Source organism: Netta rufina (assembly GCF_964035555.1).
Source record: "Netta rufina genome assembly, chromosome: 2".
NCBI lineage: Eukaryota > Metazoa > Chordata > Aves > Anseriformes > Anatidae > Netta > Netta rufina.
In genome coordinates this window covers 113,408,491-113,431,440 of record NC_140124.1, presented here as the reverse complement: position 1 = coordinate 113,431,440, position 22,950 = coordinate 113,408,491, and the positions used below count along the sequence as shown (strand labels likewise).

At 40.4% G+C, this 22,950-nt stretch overlaps 1 protein-coding gene across 17 annotated transcripts in view; it reads left to right on the top strand.

Annotated features, from left to right (window-relative positions):
* The window catches only part of DTNA (dystrobrevin alpha), a 174,124-nt gene that overhangs the window by 100,656 nt on the left and 50,518 nt on the right, over positions 1-22,950 (top strand). For all 17 annotated transcript variants that reach the window (XM_084282369.1, XM_084282364.1, XM_084282363.1 and 14 more), the window contains 5 exons: positions 4,415-4,628; positions 11,870-11,955; positions 13,506-13,660; positions 18,524-18,629; positions 21,192-21,358. In XM_084282369.1, the coding sequence (XP_084138495.1) occupies positions 4,415-4,628; positions 11,870-11,955; positions 13,506-13,660; positions 18,524-18,629; positions 21,192-21,358 (728 nt within the window). The remainder of the gene's footprint in view (positions 1-4,414; positions 4,629-11,869; positions 11,956-13,505; positions 13,661-18,523; positions 18,630-21,191; positions 21,359-22,950) is intronic.

Sequence of the window (22,950 nt, the reverse complement as noted above, 5' to 3'; positions counted from 1 at the left end):
TTTGTTGAAGGCATTAGGTCAGATTATAGGGGAAAGAATGCTCTCTTGCTTCCATAAACTAGTTTTGCAGCAAACTTCCTATCACCACAGTACTTAGAAATCAGATTCAGGTTTTATTGCACTATGTGTAATATGTACAAAGAAGGAGAAATGCCTTCTTCAGTGAGGTTAAGACAATCTCTGGGATGGATGAATAAATACATGGCATAACAGATGCTGTAGGAAATGGGCAGCAGAGAGGATGAAAATTAAAATGAGAGGAAAGTAAGCTTATGCAAAGTTTGCAGGATTGACATTCTGTTCTTATATTAAAAAGGGTGTGACCCTACAGATACCTTATTAGCTGTAGATTGATTCTGTCATAAGTTTCTAATAGTACAAATGGATAAAGAGGAGCTTACAGAGGCCTGTGTTTTTGTCTGCTTTTTCCCAGCATTGATAGGTTGACTTGGCAACATGGTATAATACTTAAGCCTGCTTACTACGTGAGTAAATTTTTTTAAAAATAGTATTCAGCAGGGTACTAGACCCAGATGCAATCTGTGCTAGGTCAAGGGATGCAGAGGCTGTGGCTATGACAGGATCTGGTAGCTATTTATACAGATCACAATATTTATTATTCATATTTTCTGTAAAAACTAATTATTCTAGGCCATGTGGTAGTCAGAACAGAAAAGACATCTTTTCTTGACGTTTAAAGAACAAGGTGTGGGATTCGTCTCCGTTAACCTTGCCAGCCCTGAGGTCACAGCTCCCGCACGCTTTGTAGTCAATGAAGAAACAGAGGCACCTTCAAAGCAGTGCTCATCCCACTTGTCTCCAAACAGCCGTTTTGGATGCCTGTTCCTTTCACCAGTCGTAGAGGGAGCCTTGATCACCAGCTGACACTTGACATCTGTTTTCTGACATTTAAATTCAGGTGGGCAAAATCCTGCCCATAACAACTGACTTGAGTAAAGGCAAGGGTCTTCAGTCCTCCATACAGCAATCTAACAATATCTCCTTGTGGTTTTCTGCTAGGCATTTAAACATATATTTTTAAAATTAGCAGATCTTGTTAAAAAGTCTGGATCTTGTCCATCTTTCATTTCCTCCTCCAGGAAGCGTTGCTTTCTAGCCTCTGTAAAGAGATTAGAAATTCATGAGTAAAATGAAAAATAAAATGGTGCAGTAGGATTGTTGTTTATTTGGCTTCAAGTGGAACCAAAGTGTTTCTGGAAAAAAAGCCTAAGTGAAATTATTTATGGTGCAAACGCACAGCAGTTCCTTGAGACTAATACTTTATGGTGGGTGGGGGACAGTTACTGCTATGTAATTTCCACTAAATCACTTTCTTAGACGCATGCCCTACCTTTGTGGCATACCAATGAATACCAGGATAGCCTGTGAGTCTTTCAAGTTAAAGTTAGTGCTAAAAACAATATTTTTCTCTCAAATGTGTTAGTGTATTGATATTATTAGTCCCACCTCTGCTAGCCTCTGGATATTTCCATTCTGAGGACCATCACCAAAACTAACTCTGGGTATGATATAGTATCAGTGGGAAAATATAGTATCAGTGGGAAAAGAAGAAACTCATGAAAATTAGACAGCCACATAATATCAGTACTGGATCACATGAAGAATAAAGACACCATTCCCCATTTCCACTTCATTCCTTATGCCAGGTGTTTTCCTCCATGCTCTCTTATTCAAGTGTTTTCTGCTAATAGGATCCGGCAATTAAAGGTAAAATGCTGTGTTCAGTTCTCACTGTTAGGGAGCCTGGAAGTCTGGTTCATCCTGCCTGGATGGCCTTTTATCAATGCTAGGAAAACCATTGCAGTTCCCCACAACTGCAGAAGTAAACCAGGTATGTAAATGGCCAGGACAAGGGGCTTATCTCTGTGTTTGTTCATTTGCAATGATCAGGTTTGAGGCTGCTTGAGATGTACACTCAAGCAGCCCTGATGACATGATTTATTACCCTTTATGTTCTCTTTTTCCACTGCCATGTTTTATTTTCTTTCTTTCTTTTTTTTTTTTCTTTTTTTTTTCATTTACCATTCTCATCCACTCCCAAATAAACAGCCTGTCCCTGTTTATTCCTTTCCCACTGGCCACAATGGTGCTGATTTTACATCCTTACTCAGTATTTATGATAGGGTTGCCCTAGTAATTTCTGCCTCTGTCAGCAGTGCTGCTCATCTAGTAACCCTGTTTATGCTCTTTCTGGAGTTGCTCTCTTGTTAGTGGAGCCTCAAGTTAAGGTTAGCCATCTGCATATGTATGTCTCCCTTTCTGCTGTTTCTTATGACTTGTAATTTCTCTCATTGCCACCTTTCCAGTGTAGCTACAACCCAGGTTTGACAGGTTGCATGCATACCCCAGCACCCAGAAACCCTCCTGGTGACACTGCTGGTGTAAGGACCTTCTCCTTCATCTACTCATCTGAACTACCAGGGACCATCCTCATAGACAGCGGCAGATAGACCTTGGGAGAAATATCACACTTAGCCTTCTGCTTTCTGCTTACCTTTCCTTTCTTAATAAGGCCACAAAATACAGGCCCATGGTTTGGCTATTAGCTAATCTTTCAGCATATCGCTCTGTATTTCTTCCTTGGCTGCCTTATACTGGTGGCCCAGAGTAGGAAACTCTCATTAACTCTTCTCTCCATACAAAACTCTTCTGTACCATACAATGGCCTGCTTTCTGGTGACTTCTTCCATCCCCTGAGCCATGTGGAGAAGCTTCCCAAAAAGGGGCAGGTAATACGTGCCAGCTGTCTTCCTTGGGATTGTTCATCTCCCATTTACCCGGATTATTTTAGTGGCAACTTGACAGTAAAAACTGGTTGAATGGGAATGGGCATGGCTGTATTAAAAGGATCCAAAGAGAAGTGTGATCCCCTGCCTGGCTTAATTCAGGATGTGTCTCTGAAGACAATCTCCTGACAGCATACAAGGTCAGCCGTAGAAGTTTCTAGTACAAAGGCCGAATAAACAATTAAGTGTAACATCTTGCAGTTTTTCCCAATCAAGTGGAAAAGTGCTTTGTATAATGCCTGAAGTAGTTGCTGCTGCTATTGTCACTCACCTGTGTGCTCTGTTTTCCTCCTTGGGTGTTGCAGCTTACACGGCAGTAGCAGATTTTTTTTTCCCCCTAAGGTAGAAGGAAAGAAACCCAATCACTGGGAAAAAATCTAGACTAAGTAAAAAGACAGTATATCTGATTTCATTTATCTAGCTAGTGACAGTTTACATTTCTCTGCCACCAGACTATCATGTCACATTGCAGTCTGAGACACTGCCTTCAAACCACGCAAGTAAAAATATAATGATGAGGATTAGAATTAAATTTCTCTATCCACAATAAAATGGTGGATTCCAGATATGGGTGGCTCTTGAAATGAAGACATATCACCATGCTAAGTAATAGGAACTGTGCAGTACTTTATCTAGTAAAAAGAGAGAATTTGCACCCTGAGCCTCATGGTTTGTTTTCCATTGAAAATTTAGTAGGAAAGAAGGTAATACTTAAGACTGAGAGAGAGAGAGAGAAAGAGAGAGATGGTTCTTTGAGTTCGAGTTTGAACTAAATCCAGATTTCAAATGAGTGTGGGTTTTTTTAATTTTTGGCATGGTCCACCATTTCAAGAAATGCCAATTTGCAGCAAGCTGATCATACTGTCACAATAACAGTGCTACGCAAACAAGATTTTTGTTCAGATACAATGTGAGGGTTGAGCAGAGATTGTCCTTTAAGCTGTCCTTGCAGGCAAAACCAGCCCCCGTGAAATTCAGCTTAGACCAGGACTTTATCAAAGAGAGAGATTTAACAAATCATTTGGCAAATATATTTAGAAGACCAAAATATGACTTTGGGATCGCTCCTTATGTGTAGTTTATTTAAATGTGGCTTGTCTACCCTGACTCAATTGCAATTCTGTTTCTGTAAAATATTTTGCCTTCAGTACAAATTGCTGAAAAGAATTTTCAAAATGTCAGTGTGTGTTAAGCACTTAGTATTCGTAGGATCTTCCGAAAAGCCCATCTGCTATGCAAATTAATATCTAAGAGTAATTTCTGAATGGGTATTCATAGAGGCATGGTTCAGAAAAACAATTAGCATATGTTTACCTTCCAGTGATTTCAGTAAAATATAGATTTTTACTTGAACACTTTATACAATGAGAAGTGATTTCCTGAGCTGAAGTTGTACTTATTGCAGCTAATTATATCAATATATTGTTTGCATATTAACGGATTTGATTTTTATTTGCTCTTCCCTTTGCCAAGTTTAATTCTCAATGATGGAAAACGCATTCATTCATTTCATTATTCAAAGATCATGTCCTGCATGATGGTGTTATCCCCACGGTGTGGTGTGCTCAGGAGTGTGTCCCCCTGACTGTCTGTGTGCTGTCCCCTAGTGCACCTGGTGGACATCTGGAACGTGATAGAAGCACTGCGAGAAAATGCCCTCAACAACCTGGACCCCAACATCGAACTGAACGTGGCTCGCCTCGAAGCTGTGATTTCGACGATTTTCTACCAGCTTAACAAACGGATGCCGACGACCCACCAGATCAATGTGGAGCAATCCATCAGCTTACTGCTGAACTTCTTGCTGGCGGCCTTTGATCCGTAAGTCTGCCTTCAGTACCCACACGGGCTTCCCTCCTTTCCTGACTGGCAAAAGGATTTTGCTAGCTCCGGAAATATCTCTGGAAAACAATTCAATGAGCTATATTCTGACCCAAATAATGAGCATGTGAATAGTGCTAACTAGGGAGAGAACCTAAAATTAAGGACCTCTACTTTCCTTTCTGCTGAGCCAAATTCAGCACAACTGTGTTTTCATCCAGTTACTCAGATTTGTTCCAGTTTATATCAAAGAGGAATTATCTACAGAAACGAATTTACATCCACTTCTAATTTGCGTAGTTATTTATTGACATAGCAGTGGCTGACACCACTGCAATGACTCTGCAGCAGTGACAGGGGTTAATAGCTCATTATTTGGAAAGAGCTCATTTTCCTGCAAGTTCTTGCAGCTGTAAGCAATTTTTTTTTTTTTCTGGCTCATGCCAGTGCAGCATGATTTTGAGACCATGACAGAAATAGGATAAAGACCAGGAGGTGAAATTGAAATTCATGTTGTTTATTACTGCATGGGACCTGTATTACAGAAAGGAAAAGTTCAAGATAGAGCGAGCCACTTACCTTAACAAGTGTACCATGTATACATATTATAGTTAGTGGATATGTAGACATCAACCCACATTGCCGTGTTCAAAATCCTCAGAAACAAATTATTGGAGAACAGTGGTTATATCTGCAATTTATCTCTTTATGGCTTATATTTTGAAAATTCACCAGCTGAAAATGCTGTCGTGACACCCTAAAATAAAGATGCTGCCCCTCTCTTCCCCTCCCCTCCCCTTTCCATCCTCTGGCTTGACGGCCTGGTGCTGGCTTGCACCTTTTGGAGCCAGATCAGCCGGGCGGCTCAGTCGCCATGGCAACGGGGAGAAAAAGTACTTGTTCCACATGACAGGGCTGCACCCAGCCTCCCCTCCGGCCGCTCCGAGGGAAAAACAAGAAGTCAATCAGTTGTGAAACCGGAGCCTTCAGGAATATTTTTCCCCTCTCAAGGGCAGTAAAACAGGGAGCAGGCACTTTAATTTATGCCGTTGCAGCTGTGACAAGAGCACTAAAGGACAATGGAAATGGCCGGACACGTGCATCGGTGCATGCTGCAAGCAAAATGCTTCCCGGCTGATAAACACAAGGCCCAGGGCCGTGGAAGCAAGAGCTGCGGTAACGTGCTTGTTCTGTAGCTCTCTGCAGCGGGGGTAAAGATGTCAGCTCGATGTCAAGGCTGCTCGCAGCAAAATGGAGGGAAGGGTTTTACTCCTCTGTAGGGAAACAGAAAATCTGAAGGGCACGGTTTTGCTTTCCCTGAGCACAACATCACACATTCTGTGTGTTGTGACCTGTTTGGGGCTCCCATCAGGACCTGCAGGTGAGGAGGCTGTAACCCTGAGGCAGTCCTCCTCACGCAGCTGCCTCCAGGCAGGGCGCACAGGATGCATTTCCCAGGAGGGCAGCGACAGCTGGAGGGCCCTGAGGAAAACACACTCTGCTTTGGGGTCCAGGAAGGGTACTGGCTGCATATGACCTTGGTTGAAATGCTCCAAATATCTGTTGTTTGGTTCATCTGACTTAGTAGTTAGGAGAAGGAGGAGCAAGGCCTTTTCTGGTGGTCCCATGCTCACACAGAAGCCATACGTTGGATATAGGAAGAAACAGGCGTGGGGCTGTGAGGCTGGGTTCTTTCTCTCCATGTCCTTCCCTCATCTAAAGAAACCAGGCAGTTAAACTAAATTACCCTAGAGCCTTCTTGGATGGGAACAAGGGTTTTATTAGGTGCATGAGTCATGCTGAAATCCCAGTAGTCACCCCTGAAATAGTCCTGTTGGCTTTGACCTGGGTTTACTCCTTAGTTTTTTAGCCTTGTGTTTTCAGGAAATGGGCGGCCTTTCTCAAATGCCATCCAAAATTCCAGATTGTGAGGAATTATTCCTTCTCTTTAATGAATGTTAATAAGATCACATTTGATTTTATGAACACAGACAACAGCAACAACAACAAAAAACAAACCATAGAAAAAGCAGAACAGCTTTCTAAGACCAAAACAGCATAATAGTTCTTCAGTATAAATGTGAATGCTGTTCAAAGCTATCACAGACTTTTTTGGTGTCTGTGGCTATGCAGAGCAAAAGCTGTTCCTGCTGTGCTCTGGGCAGTTCCAGAAGAGATTGTTCGGTTCCTCGTGTCCCATGTGAAATGCAAAGAAAGGGAGTGGAGAAGTGTAGTCTGTCACTTAGCATGTATGAAAGGACAACAAGGGACAAGTGAATATGTGATTTGAAATCCAACATGCCTAACCACTCTCTCATTTATTCTGCTCTAGTCAATGTGTGCTGCCCCATGTGTACTAGGCTGGGAATCTTTCAGCAACAGGCTGAAGATCCTCTGAGCTTTAAACAGAGCTTCTTCCTTCATTTATAGCCCACTGAAAACCTGGCAGGTTTCTCTGCCCTCTGGCAGGGGGCATTTTTCTAGGTCTGCAATACTGTTTTCTTCTCAGGAGCTAGAGTCTGGCCAGCAAGCCTCAGAGGAACTGTTGTGCAATGCCATGGCATGTTGGCAAGCTTGCCTACTGCCAGTACTGAGAATTCATCCCAATTCTATGAAACACAGATTTTTTCATGTCTCTGGGGATTCCTTAGGCCTGCAGATAATTATATCTCTGTACTGCTTGATCCCAAAGGAAGGAAAAAGTGAGGAAAAATTACAGTGTGTGAGATTTCATGTTACACTGACAGTAGTGCTCCATCATGCTAAGCCAAAATCAAAATGCAACCTCATAAAACTGCAAGTCAACAAAATCAAAGTTCATAGACACAAGTGCCATTCCAATTAGTTTGCCCCAGTGTATGAAATTCATTATCATGTCATAGAGGACCCTGATAGACAAAAAACAGTGAACACGTCTGACTTTAAAGATTCTGGACAAAAATGTGCCTGATCTGCAGTTTTAACTGCACATGAAAATTGGGCAATAGCTTTTGCTTTGAGGCCTCAGGTGATAAACTGGCTGTATGTAGTAATAGCATACTTCCTTTACTGGCACAAAAGTACTATGTAACAGGATGACAAGTTCAAACCTCTCAGAAAAAATCATCCCAAGACATGTCAAAGCCTGGACAGCCAGCTAGGTGGATTGTCAGCCTCATTCAATAAAGCAGTTCCTAAAAAGACTCTTATTATACAGACTGTAAGATATTCTGTGCTAGGTCATCTTCAGCACTTACTCAGTATTGCAATACAGCTGTTCTTGCTGCAAAGTTTGACTGACAAGATCATAGCAGATTTTTCTGTTCCTTGACACGTTTGTCTAATGATTGGAGCTGTGAGCTCTGGGCAATGAAACAAACTAAATCTAGTTGTAGGGGCTAGGCTTCTGCAGAGAAAAGAGGAAATATATGCCCTTTTTAATCAAATGTACATTAGAGCCATGCTGAGTTCAACACGTAAAGATGTTCAGAATCTGTTTTGGAAATATAACGTCTTGCTTGGCCATCCATTTGGAGCTGTGAAGTGTTTAATTGCCTGTCTTCTCCACCTTTGCTAATCTTTGGAAGTGATACAGTCTGGCTGGTTTTTAGGAATGAAGTCCTGCAAAACAGTGTATTTAAGAGATTTGGCTGTTACAAATTTTGCTTTCCAAAATGAAAGAATTTAGCTTGATTCCAATAATTTCATCCCTGAAACCTATTTGTGAAAATGGGAATTTGTAATTACAGCCTCTGACATTACAGCTGTCATTGCCCTAATTAATGTGGGTACAAGGAGGTCCACATATAACTGAAGAAATTTTCCAACTTTTGGAAAAGGTAACACAAAGAGGTGATGGAGAGCACCAGGGGAAAGTTTATCAAGCAGTCTGGGGGGGGGGTTCCTTGCTCTGGAGAGAATCCATCTCTCTCTGCAGTCACACATTTAGAGAAGAAACCTTCTGCTCTGCTCTGGTGTCTAAAAGCATGTATTATTTTTTGCCCTTTTTCCCCCAAGCAGCAGGAGGTAACCTTTGTGCCCTGGCCATCATTCCCTTCTCTAAGTACTCTATCCTGTGCTGCAGCTAAGTGCACATCAGCTCCAACAGTTGCCTGGGCCATCATTAACACTTCTAGTGCTTTTCTGTAGGGAACTGACGAGTAACTGCTGGAAGAGGGGTGCTTTATAAATCAAAATATTTTCTGTCCTCTCCAATTTCCACTAGTAGAATTTATCTCTCTTTGCATTAGCCAGCCTAAAGCTTCATTCAGGGAGTGCCGACTTGAGTAGAGGACTTCATGCTGCTGTGAGCCGCTTCTTTGGCATTTGTTTTTGTGCCACAAACAGTGCGATGCCCCACTGCTGCCAGTCAAGGGCATCTAGTGCTCAGCAACAGCTTAGGGCACTCCTAGATCCAAGCAATACTGGAAAGTCCTAGGCCCTATTATCTTGTCTGTTCATCAGTCGCATATATTTATGCATGCATATTTGTGTATGTATGCACACACACATACATATTTGGAGGGCAAATTGAATTTGTACAGGCTCTAGTGATGCTTTTATGAATACAAATGACCGATACAAAATACAATGTCAAAACTAATCAACTCAAACTGAGAGATTGAAGAGATAAATGAAATCTTTTTTTTTTCCTTTTCCTCTGTTCCATAACTGTTTGAGTACAGGAAATGCCAGTGGCTCTGGGGTGGAAAGCTGAAGGCGAGTTGATGAGCCTGCCACTCAAGAATATAATCCTGTTAGTAAATGTAACTAAACCTACTGGGAAAGATATCTAAATCTGAAGCACTTCCACATGGGATTTATTTTTTCCTCAAGTTCTTCCACTGCTTCTTAATAATGCTATTGCTTCCGCTTAGCATTTATTTTTCTTTAGTGTAACATTTCTTTTAAAGTCAGGTAAAAACCTCATGATAAAACAGTGCAGAAAGACTCCCAGAGGTCTAAAGGGTAACATGCCCCAAAAGAATGCCAAATGACCAAATTCTTAGCCATGCTTACAATTTGTTTGCACAGATTAGAGCCTGACCAACAAAGGAAGGAAATGCAGAAGGCTGGAATAAATTCTTAAATTCCTGTACTGGGATTTTAATCTTATGAAGCCAGTCAAAGAGAACACAATGTAATGAAAAAGTAAATGTGCACCAAAGCCAGCTTTATAGAATGTAGTAAAGATTTATATCTTAAATACTGAAGTGGTGAATTTATTTCATTTTGTCTGCATCTCTAGGTGATTTTCTGACAAAAAGCAGAGTTGTAAATGTGTAAAGAATATTTAGAATTAATATTTAAAATTATGTATTACATTGTACTAAACCCAAACCTAATTCACTGAACCCTACAGATTAGCTAGCCAAGCTTAGGAAACTGGCTCATTTTGTAAAGTCAGAGTGACTTAAGAATGAAGATAGCCATGAAGCATGTAGCATGCTTTAATGTACTAAAATGAGCATGCCATGCATGTCTGCAACATATGCGTATATTACTGTATTAGTCTGCTTTGGGGTTAGCAGAGGGATACACCATCACAGTCCCTTTGTCTCTCCAGAATCAGTTAATATTTTATCTCTGATCAGACATAAGTTTATTCATTAAAATTATGAGCGACAATCAACGGAGTAATTTCATAAACATTGATGGAGAGCTAAATTTCAATGTATTGCTATTGCCAGTGCAGTTAATCTTATTTAAGAGATAAATATATATATTAACGGGAAATACCTTATAAACATAATGCTCCCTGGTAAACACTGAATATTACAGAACCTCCACTTCAAAATGACACAAAACTAACTGTATTATCTCTCCCCGTCATTAGCCCTATCAGTAGAGTTTGGAAGGGAACATAGGTGTCATTTTGTTAAGCTCACAGATAGTGGCTGAGAATGTCTCTTTTTTTTTCTTTTTTTTTTTTTTAACATGATGGCAATGTCTTTTTGCTGATGTTATTAAAAAGATATATGCAAAGCTACTAAGTAATGCTGAGGAGTTTGGATAATAGATAAATGTGCCAGTGAGATGTGGACTTGGGCTGCCTTATAATAAGACTCCGAGGATTCAAGGAAAAAACTCACATTTCAACATTTGAATGGCAAAGAGGAAAAAAAAAATGAATTTTAAAAAGCAGATGAGCTTAAAAGAGTCTGATTATTCTCATCTCAGGGACTGAGCATTATAACATTTTTTTTCTGCAGTTCCTGTGAACATTTAGTTTTGCCTAAACTTAAGGGATAGTACTTTTAGGAGCTGAGTGCCTTGCAGTGTGTCAACTAATATATTACTCGGACAACTGGAATATACCAAGGTTTCTATAATGGTAGATAACCATTGGGTGCCATCAGGACTATGGGGGGAGAATAAGAGAATATAGCAAGAGGAGCAATGAAGTTAAGCCATTGAATGCTTGAGGACAGTTAAATGAAGAGGTAGCAATGTGTGAAAGGTAAACATCTTGAGAGTACTGTATATGTTCAAAGAAGGAAAAGGAATCTTTTTTTTCCTACCTGAACTCAACTAAATTTACAGGAAAAAAATGTCTCTTTGCCTATATGGCACATTCTTATGCATATTTGGACTTTAATAGTATTATTCATTTTAAGGTGAAAGTAGAGAGCCAGGTGTAGCCTCAACCTGAACTAATCAGAGACAAGAGTCTTCTACATACCACCGCAAATGTCCTTTGCCCATTCTGGATGCATGTTCTTTCAACATTTTTCAGCAAAGTCCTTATAAGTTCATGGGGATCAGGTGTATCATTTAAATTTTTAGGTTTCTAGGGTGCATTAATGGGTACAATACCCAGCTTTTGTAATCCTGTGATCCTTTTCTCATTTTTTTCACTTTTGCTCCCAGAGTGTTAATTTTTGCATTCATTTGCAGTCGTTTGGTGATAGAAAACACACAGGGCACTTCAGGTAGGGAGACCTCGAGTGTGATAGATGTCCTTCGGTGCTGCTGTGGCACAAACAGCAGTAAGAATCATTATCTTAATGCATAATGAGATAAACACTTTAATATTGAGATGCATATACATGTTCATATACGTAATAAATCACTTCTGAGATCTTTACAGAACAATGTATAGATGTGTGCTCCTGCAAAACAAACTTTTGATTTTAAAGGTCTGTCTTCTTTTTACATGAATCCACATAATAGTGTGCATTACAATGTGTCATCTCAATGATAAATATATGAAATTGAAAGGTCCATATTACAAAATATGTCTACTTTCTACTTTTGAACAGGGAAGGACATGGCAAAATTTCAGTTTTTGCAGTCAAAATGGCCTTGGCGACTCTTTGTGGAGGAAAGATCATGGACAAATTAAGATGTAAGTATTTGGGATGATATTCTTTGTCTGTTAATCATTGTTGTACTTGGAGATGCAAAAGTACAGGTAAGAGAAGATGGAATTACGATAAGCTATAGTTTCATGCCTGGGTATAGGATTTGCACTGTGTACATCTGCAAGTAAAACCCACTAAAAGGTTGATGGAATGTCACATCAAAATTCTTTTTTTTGAAGATAAATTGCATGTATTCAGCCTCTGGTTGGTGAGTGCTTCAAACATTCAACATCATGAGGCATCATTTAGCAATTTCTTGGGCTTTTTTTTAATAACATCCCTCTCATTTCCCACTTAGAAGTACGATATATTTATGAACTATTTATATTTCTTCCCATAGGGCACATATTAATGCCATCTATTTTGCAGAATGGCTTCTCATTTCACAGGATTTATTCCCAGTTCCCAAACAGCTAAGGCATAGTTTACTTGCAGCAGCAATGAAAGACTTCCTACTGAGTGCTATGATTTTTGAAGCCCAGGTCCAGAACACCATTTTCCAGACTTTTTGACCAAAGGATTAATATCAACCTTCGGTTTCCCCTAAGCCTTCTACCACAGCCATAGAAAATTAAATTTACAAATTTTTGTTGATTAGAATAGGCAAGTAGACATCACAGATGTGAATTTAGTCTTCCAGATTCGGTGCCATTTTTTTAATACATTATTTCTATGTAGAGATACAAATACAAACTGACTGTAAATTGGGAACACTGACTGTAAATTAGGGAACACTGCTCCCTAAGCTACTTTAAGAATAAGGAACAGGGTCCATCCAGTGGAAGGCTGGAGAATGATGCTGAATTTTCCCATAGCAGTCCCCGGAATACTTCCTGTCAATAGAATTTCTACTCCAGCTTCCTAGAAACGAAGCAGTTGACATCACAGCCTGAAAAATGATGCATGTTTCTTAGTCTGTGACCCCCTGATAAGCTTAGGATCCTTTTAGACAGGGGGAAAAGTATAGACTGACAAAGGAGAAACATCCAGGAGTTATAAAACTTTGTGATATTATTGTACATGGAAAAAAAAAAAAAAAAGAAAAAAAAAGAAAAAAAAAACACAAACAAACAGGGAGAAGGATAAAAAGTAATGTACTTGAAAGAGCTTCAGTGCTTTGTGTGTCCAAAACAGTAATAACAAACTTAATGAGCTCATTGTGAAGATTTAGATTTGACAGGGTAAGCTGGCAGTAGGCAAAAAGCTGATGTTGTGTATCTTGTCAAATTAAATTCTTCTTATCTGATTAAATTGCTGCCTCGTGTCATGCATCAGACTTCACTTAAAAAATGACCCCACAGAATGAAAAAAGCAGGAATATTTTCATATCAAAATCAGCTCCTTTTTATATGTAAATCATTCCCTGTGTATTTTATTGAGTATGGTTATAATTAAAATGCAGTAATAGTGGCTGTTTCCATAAGCAGAACATGTTGTTTAGCACTTCTGGTTCAGATCAGATGATACTGAATTAAGAGCAAATCTGTAGCTCACTGAAGTTACTGTGTCTTTTTCTTGTCTTTTCTCCCTTCAGATATTTTCTCAATGATTTCAGACTCCAGTGGAGTGATGGTTTATGGCAGATATGACATGTTTCTGCGGGAGGTTCTCAAGCTGCCCACGGCTGTTTTTGAAGGGCCTTCATTTGGTTATACTGAGCAATCAGCAAAATCCTGTTTCTCTCAACAGGTAAATGAAGACACGGGTTTTCAACCACACCTCAGAGTACACCTCAGAGACTTCCTTTACTTTCTTACACATATGTGCATATTCACCCAGGGAACACGTGGCTGGGTGCAGGTTCACTTTGCTAACTTCTGGCATGCAGTTTAGGTACCTATGGTAAGGAGCTAGTCTCTATAGGTCCCCTATAGAAGAAGGAGAGTCTTAGACAGAAGAGGGAGAATCTTAGGGAGAAGAAGAGGGAGAGTCTTAGACAAAAAGTGATTCAGAGCAGGATCCTAACTTACATGTTTCTAAATCAGGGAGCCTGGGGAGAATAACTTCCTAATTTAAACACTGAAGTTAGATGTTTACTTTTAGGTTATGTAAATGCCCCAAGACATGCAGTCCACTGCAGTTTGTTGTTGCTGCAAGCACATAGGAGACTTTAACTTCACCATACAAAGCCCAACTCTCACCAAAAAATCAAACTACACGTTTTTTCAAGTGATGCTGTACACACATGAGAAGTTTACAAGTGAGTAGAAAATTATGTCTTAAACCTTTATTGAAAATGGGAGTCAGTAGGTATTAAAAAATCCCTAGTCCCATACAGATACTGTCAATGAGACAGAGTCAGGAAAACAATGAAATTACTGGGAAGAAAAAACTAGATTTTCCACAATTCACCAGGCTGTGTAAGCACACTGATTATGGCAGTTTGGCTGCAGCTAAGATCTAGCACTCCTTAAGGTCCCATAATTGGGTCTGATTATCCACTTGTCCAATGCAGTGGAAGGAAAGAGATCCTCTGGCTCTTGCCATGCAGCACACTGCATAAATACAAGGGAAGATGCTGAAACTGGGAAAATGTTAGAAATAAAGTGATATTTTCCTTCTCTTTAGCCTTACATTCATTACCAAAATATAACTGAATGGTGTTGAACAAATGGAGCAGGAATAGCGTCATTTTCATGCAAAATAGTCTTATTTCTTATTTTCCTTCAGTTTCATCACTAATCAACAGTCACTCCAGTCAACTGAAAGGCATTGTTGAAATTCATTTGTTAAATCATCTCCCAAGTGATTTTAAATGGTGATGCTTGCATGTGTGAAAATAGTCTTGTTTCACAGTGGGGGATTTAAAATAGCATTTCATATTATGTTGAAGAATTTACATAGTGAAGTGACTTTTGGTAATTTTGTGTTGAGATAATAAAAAGTCCTCCTGCATGGCAACAGAGCATTCAGGCTTTGAACATTGGACATGATACTGTCAAAATCAAAATGCAATTTCTTTTTTTTCTTTCTTTTTTTTTTTTTTAATGTTGTTCAGGACTCGTTTTCTATCTAAGCAGTCATCAGAAATGGTGCTTTCATTGACACCGCATCCAAGAGTGGACCAGATATGTTAAGCTACCTTAAGAAAGAAACAGTCTCCAAACAGCCATTAGATGATTTAATTCTGTATCTCTGTTTAAAGCTACTGAGAGTTAGGTCTCCGACTTATGTAGGTACACAGTGAATTTACAAAGCTGCTGGTTTGCATTTGTGGGCAGCCAAGTGTTCCTGTAAATCTGGTCTAATAATTCACTTAAATTTACTTATGTAATTCTCATTAAATACTCATTAGGAATGAACCAGAGTCTAGATATGAGACTCTAAACAGTTTATTGACAATCTGATGCATGACGTTCTGATACATGATACCCACAGTCCTAGTCACCCCAAAGGGCATTCTTTCACTCGCTCATATTGCACTTAGTATACCTTGGGATAAGTTTGGCACTCACCCTGTTGTTTTAAGCATTCATGAACTTCAAATATTTCTTCCACTGGAGTTAATTGGTTATATAAAGTAGAAACAATTACCATGTATTTCTGAGCACAGGAGTTTTTACATATTAGTACCATATTATTTCTGCAGTCCTGTTTTTAAAGTTTCCAGCGGGGGGCAGGAGGGTTGTTTCAGTTCCCATTAGGCTGTACATCCAAAAAGATCTAAGTATTAACATGTTCATCCTGATATTCTAATACATTTTTGTTCTATTTATTTTTTTGCATTTCCTCAGAGTTGTATGTCTCAAAATATCACTTTCCTGGACAAACACGATCATTTCGCTGTAGCACAGTATCTAAAAAACATGAATAGGTTGATCAATTTGAAATAAAATTGCTAGTGTGTTATTGGAGTAACAACACTCCTATTTTTAAGTGCTTTCCAAAAAAGTTTGGAAGTTTTTCATTGCACTACCTAGAAGACCAAAAAAAAAAAAAATCAGTCCTCCATCATGTCCTACTGTCTAAAAAGCTGAGATGTCAGATTCTGAGCAATATGGATGCATACTTTTTATCCACAGCTAGGAAATTACTTTGGTAGCATTATGGCCACCTTTGAGCTCTTTTGTGTGAAAAATAATCGGTACTGTGCTTTTCTATGGAAACACACATCTGCTTCTCAGCCTAGACCTTGCCTTCCCTGGGACAGAACATTCAGGCTTGTTTCTGGCTCAGTGCACGTATTGCGCTGTAGAAGAGCCCCCTCACACATGCACATGAGTCATCTTTTTTCCTCAGTACTTCAAATGCATTTTGTGTCTGTTTAGATCTAGCCAGTACCCACCCTGGAGTGCTAAGGGAAGTGACTGGGTTGCTCATTTATGCCCTTTTTGCTCTTGGTGGGGATCACTTTTGCTTACCAAAAGTGCTCAGCCCCACAATATACAGATTTCGCAGTTTCATGGGAAGAAAAAATTCTGGGAATGATCTTCTGCTCATGGCACCAAATCTGCTTCAGTTTGCAAGTAAAAGGAATTTTCCTATTGCAGAAATGTTTGATTCTTCCCTGATGCACTCATTCATTTGATTAAACCATGTATTCTCCTCTGTCTGTGAACCACTGCTAGAGGAAATGGCTGTTCAAAATAGAAGCAACATTTCCTCATAAGCAAATTTATGGAACAGAAATGCCAGACAGCGCAAGTGATTTAAAGTTTCAGAATATAGATCTGTGGCTCAAAAAGGAATTTTATAGCTGCCACTTTCCCCCATGGGTAGAATTAATGTGATATGATATTGTATTCATATTAAAAAGTGCTATTATGCTTAAAAATGCACACTTTTTATTTCACGTTTTTATCCCAAAATAATAAAAAAAAAAATACATAGATACTAACTTCATTTTCTTATCACTTGGCTAAGTGTTATTCCACAAACCCAGACTCCATCTGCATGTAGCATATATTTAGAAAACAGCTTTCAGTTTCAACTTTCCCAGCAACTGATAGAAACTGCAAAAGGAAAATATGTCTTTTAAAATGTATGGAAATTGCTCTGCTGGTGCCTTTTTAAGCGACATCATTCTCTCTAATCCATAAAATCAGTGACCACCAGAGGAGTTCAGCCATAAAGCTGTCAGTGAAGCTAAGTTGCTTTATTTGGTGCAAGTCCCATTTTGAATTACAGCTGCTTTTAGGAGCTTATTCCATTGTGGAAGAGCTGGTCTTGTCTCCCCATATATTTGCTTGTTTAGACCACTTGTGGGTGCACTGCCAACATACCTCCCTTCAAGAGCAGAGAGGAGACTTAGGGCTACTTGGCTCTGAAGCTGGGGCACTGGAGGACCCTTTTTCCCCTAGGTTTGGTTATCCACTCTGCACAGGTGGGAAGGTCATCCATACAACAAGCAGGTGGTAGCTCTTCTGATAGCACACGGACACAAGCTGATCTGCAGGACTGGCACAGCTTTGATTACTCTTACAAGACTGTATGTTAGGACTTTCATACTGCAGGTATTGTGGGAAAAGTCAGTTTTTCAATGAGATTTAAAGCTCATATTCCAGCTATTTATGGCCTTTAAAGAATCAAGCTCGTTTTCACAAACAGCCTGAAGTACATTCTCTTGTCTCAGGAACAGAAGCCTTTATACATTTCCCAATATCTTGTAATATATCAACCCTAAAACTGTTACAGAGTGAGATGTTTCCCACTGATCACTCAGTGTATAAGAGAAATATTGATTTTCTTTACATCTGGCAGCAATTGTATATAAATGCGGCTCAGACATTCCATCTGGAAATCTCAGCTCTGAGAAGCACTCCACAACACATGGAGATGATACATGTCACTGCATAGCTGCTGTTTCCCTTTCTCATGGGGTAAACACAGTTCTTCAGCAAGCTAAAGCAGCACCTTATGCAATCAGATACGAAAACTTACCAATCTCTTTGGATATGGGGATGCCACTTAAATATGTATGTCTAAATTATACCTACACACATTCTCAACCAGGCTTAATATTTTCGTGTCTTAATTTTACTTTGAAGGAAGTCTCATTTTCTGATTTCTTAAGGACTCTCTGTCCTTGACTAACTAGTAGCTGTATTCTTTAGCGCACATTATGTAGCCAGTATACTACATAGGAAAGAGCAAGGGTTTTTTGAAGTTATACTCCATTTTCATTGATTTCATCATCAGTCGTTCTTTGCAGTTGGTTTTCAGTTGAATATTAGTAATGCACACTGATATGCTACATGCACTGGTACCTGTTCGGGGGTACTCAAAACACGAGGACAAAAATGTGAACTTTATTCACAAAGGATCTTCAGGTAATGACTTTAGAAGAAAGTTTGCAAGTGACCAGGAACCCAGCCTCATGAAAGGGACAGCTAGTAATCAATACTATAATTATATACGGTATATATATTGTAACCTCTAGAAATAGCCCATAAGTTCTTTGCTAGTATCAAATGCTCTTTTTAGTAAACCAAGGCTACAAGTAAACAGTGTTTGAAGCCTGTCCCCAAGTGTTTCTGTAAGTACAAGATAAAATTCATTTTGATATCTCTGATTACTGATTCTTTGTGCATGTTTGTTTTCTTATTTGAGCAGAAAAAAGTCACATTAAACACTTTCTTGGATACTCTCATGTCTGATCCCCCGCCACAGTGTCTAGTGTGGTTACCACTTCTTCATCGGCTGGCAAATGTTGAAAATGGTAAGTAAGAGGTGTTGCCACCAAAAAAAAAAAAATGTTACAGGAGTAACCTTGTGTGTGATGATTCTCTTACTCTATGGGTGGTTTTGTAGGAGCTACTGCACTGGGTTCATCGATTCCATGTGCTATTTTTACAGTCACTGGTAAAATATTTAAAGAATCCTGATGGTCTTTCAGCCAGGAACGTGGCATAATTTTTGCTATGCTTGGGAAATTATCTTGATCATGTCCGCTCCTCCTGTGCTCTGGATAAGCAAAGAGTGACAGGACTTGATCCATTCACATACTCCAAGACCATGGCTTTTAATAGCTACAACATATGGCAGTAGCAAAGGAACAGCTTGGCAGTTTCCGTTCATGCAATATTCTTGGCAGGAGAAGGCCAGTGCAGTAGAAAACACCAACCAAAGGGTTGAAGGAGCTCCTCCCGAGCCTACACAGTTGGACAATATACTCTGAAAAGGAGCGAGGATGATCCAAATTCATACTTAGCTTTTGCTTGTGTGGAGTGTGAGGATTTAACTATGAGGTATCTCTTCTCAAGGGTTTTCTTTCTCCAAAATGAGTAGGTTGCAGACATTAAAACAGGAAGGGACCATGAAGATCAACTAATTTGATTATTGTCTGGTGCACTTAGTATGTCTCTGGATAGTAACATTTTTCAGACTTGCAACTCCTCGACCACCTTGGGAAAAGTTCACAGACTCACAGTTATGAAGTCCTCCAACCAAACCCTTCATACATATGAGTTATGTAGGACACAGAATGTTGTCACACTGAAAGTACAAGGGCAGAACTAGAAAACCTGTACATCTCATTTCAGTGTGTGAGCAAATTGCACCCCACAAACTCTGTACAGATCTCATGTACTTCTGGAGAGTGTCTCAGCTTCAGAACAGCCTGCTTCTGCTGTTCAGAAAGACCAACACTGCCAATATTAATTAGAAACAAACCAAAAAAAAAGTCAAGACAAGAAATGCCTGTCTTGCTTAGTTGTACTTGTTCTTAATGTGACATTTCTTGATCATGATCATCAGGAGGCAATGATGCTGACAAGCATTATTCCAGTACTGTAAATCTAAAACAAGGAAGATTTAGAAGCAGAGGAAGGTTATACAAAATGAAATGAAATGAAAAAATAAAGTAAAATAAAATAAAATAAAATATTGATTTTTGACTATAAATAGATTTTTAAAAATAATTTTCCAGCCCAGTATTTTGCCTCTGGGGCTGCTGTGTACGGGGCTTGTTGAATATTCCTGTGTTGTTGCTTCTTTGAAGGTTTATTCCAACATAACTGAAGCTTTGGCACAATGCAGGGAAAAAGAAGTGGGGCGCAGGAGGCAGAACATGTCATATATACTCACATATTTATAACATATTTCCTACATGTAGATGAGTCTGGAGGAAGTGGGGGTGTCTAGCCATTTTTTATGTTAACAGGAGAAAAAGGATGTTGTATGTGTTTTATACTAAATCCCCATTCCACTTAAAGGCACAAGGGGGGGTGATATGACATCCCCAAGTCCTCCTTGGCTACAGAGCCAGCTGTCCACCCCACCTTCCTCCAGCTTTTGTCACCACCGTTTTCCACAAGCCCTTGCCATCCATCCCTGATCCTCACCAGATTTGCACTGTTTCCCAGCCTAGAGCACAAAGCCTCGCGGCTGTGAAATTCTGGCAAGGAATAAAAATCCCGACGCACTCAGACTGATCCAAATCCTCCCAGACTGAACCTAACGAGAGAAGAGCAGAAGGTGTCTGGGAAGAAGGCGATGTGCAGTACCCTGTGGTAAATGCGACACATGGTACAGTAAGGGGAGAGGAGCAGAGATAGCAGCAGTGCGAGGAAGGAGGTTCGAAATGTCATGGCTGGTGCCTTAGCGTGTTCAGTGACTTGAATCCTCATCGCTGCCTGCTTCTGAGAGGAACAGAGAACAGGGAAAGGGACCCAGCTGGTCCCTTCAATGGCCAGATTTCCAAACCAGGGCATCCCATGCCAAATTTATAACTCCCTATGTAGGTACCTAAAAGTCATCAGCTGTACAGATGAGACAGAGGTAGTTAAGGACAGCTCTATGCCCAAGGACGTTTTTGTGCTTTGTGTAACCAGTCAGCAAGCCTGACTTTTTCTCTGGGGCACGTTGCTTTAGCTCCTAACAGCGCAGCAAAACTATTGGCTTCCCCCAGCAATACAGCTTAAGGATGCAGGGGATTTTCTCATTTTCTCACATTTCCTCTATGGAGTATTTATTCTCTTAGATGTCATTTGAATGCATTTTCTGCTGCTGTGAGCAGGAGGTGCATGCATCTGTCCAGAAGTGATCATGGGTTTGGGGCTTGATTTGTCAGGTGTTGTCTGTGGCTCAGGACAGATTCGTGGAGGGCTACACAAGTTTCTGTGGGTAGCTCTCCATGGGTCAGAGCTACAGACAGCATCTTACACTGCAGGTAGCTGCAAACAAAGAGAGGATTTGCCCTTCTGTTCAGGGCTCTGTCCATCAGCTTTTCCTTGGGGTTCCTCTGCTTCGGGTTAAAGCTCGGCATCTCTCTCCTGCGCAGTCTTCCACCCCGTCGAGTGTTCCTACTGCCACAGCGAGAGCATGATGGGGTTTCGCTACCGCTGCCAGCAGTGTCACAATTACCAGCTCTGTCAGGACTGCTTCTGGAGAGGCCATGCCAGCGGTTCCCACAGCAACCAGCACCAAATGAAAGAGTACACGTCATGGGTAAGGGGAGGCTCGCGCCTCGCCGCGGGCAGCTTTGCCCCTCCGGTGGGAGCTCCCGGCAAGGGGTGGCCACCAGCCGGGCTGCCGGCGGGGATCAGCCACCCTGTCTGGGAAGCTGCACCCTTGGGAGCTGGTGGGAGAGCGCGGAGGTGGGAATGGTCTTTTCGGAGCGTGGATTTGGGGTGCCCGTGACGGTCCGTGCTGTGGGGCAGCGCAGCGCCAGAGGGCTCGGAGCAGAGCACCAGCCGCACAGTAAGTCTCCCCCTCCCCAAGGGACTCGTCCTTGGCTGTTTCTGTTTGACATGCTGTTGGCTGCCTGTAAGTGATGAGTACTTAACGCGCATTCATCAATATTTTCAGTCAAGTGGCTGCAGCATATGCGTAGCATTTGGGATGGTCCTGGCACAGAAGATTTGAGTGTGGTCGCAGACTTAGATCCTTGGTAGTGCTTGCTTACTGTGGAGAAAAACACACTTCAACCTTTTCATTGCTAAACAAAATAATTCTGCACTTTTACTAAGCTGGCATAGAAGTATCAGCAACTACATTAATGTTCTCAAAAGGGTATCAGGTCCAGGGGCTGTGCTCTCCATGGCTGGAGCAAAGTCTTAAGAGAAGCCCTTGGTCACTGAGCATCCTTCAGGGTACAAATCCAGAGACCAGCAGAGAAATCCTAACTGATCTCAAATTAAAAATAAAAAAAAAAAAAGGTCTTGTTATAATTGTTATAAAAAAGAAAAATATTTTTGTAGCAGCAGCAACTCACATACATACAGTGCTTCCTGTATGTTTTTTTTAACAAAGCTCTGAAACTTGACACTTTTAAAATCTTTCTGTTCAGTCTTTCTGCTGGTGGAGCAGGCAAGGGTTAAACTGATGTGATTTGCTCTGTATGCCAGTCACATGGCCCTGCACTCCCTCAGAGCAGATCTGGGTCTGTAAATGTTTTGTGGGACCTCATTGCTGCTTGTTGCATAGACACAATGACTTGAGCTTAGTCTCTGAATAGGAGAGTGCCTGCTACCTAGCTCTGACTCCACTAATAGCAATCTGTGCTATAAAATCATTCTTGGCTGTAGCAAGGGAGCTGTAATTATAGGCAGGAAATCATTTTAAAACTTAAGATTTCTGCTCAGCTGAAGACAAAACATGACTACGTGCCTTGTGGCTTCCAATGTCTCGTTGTCAGAAACAAATGTTTTCCTTCAAGTTTGAAATTGCCTTTCTATAGCGTTCATTAGCATTCATTCAAAACAGGTTAGCATTATCCATAATGCATCTATACTGAGCTCCACATGCAGATTAAAGGTGTTCCTATACACAGTGGAGTTCAAATGATCTGAATTTAGTGTGAAATTGCGTTTATAATACAAGAGAAAAAGCCTGAACTTTACCTATTTAGGTGGGAATTCTGTAATTCAAATATATCATTATTATCTTGATTACAGTAATAACTTTATGTGGGATGTGTGTGAACACGTACAATACCTCTCCTGCTAAGTTCTAAAAGCATTTTTAAATTTCGGCATACAGAGCTGTATTTTGGGGGGAGGAGACAGTGCAAGGGTCATCAGCCCCTGGTCTGGATGGCA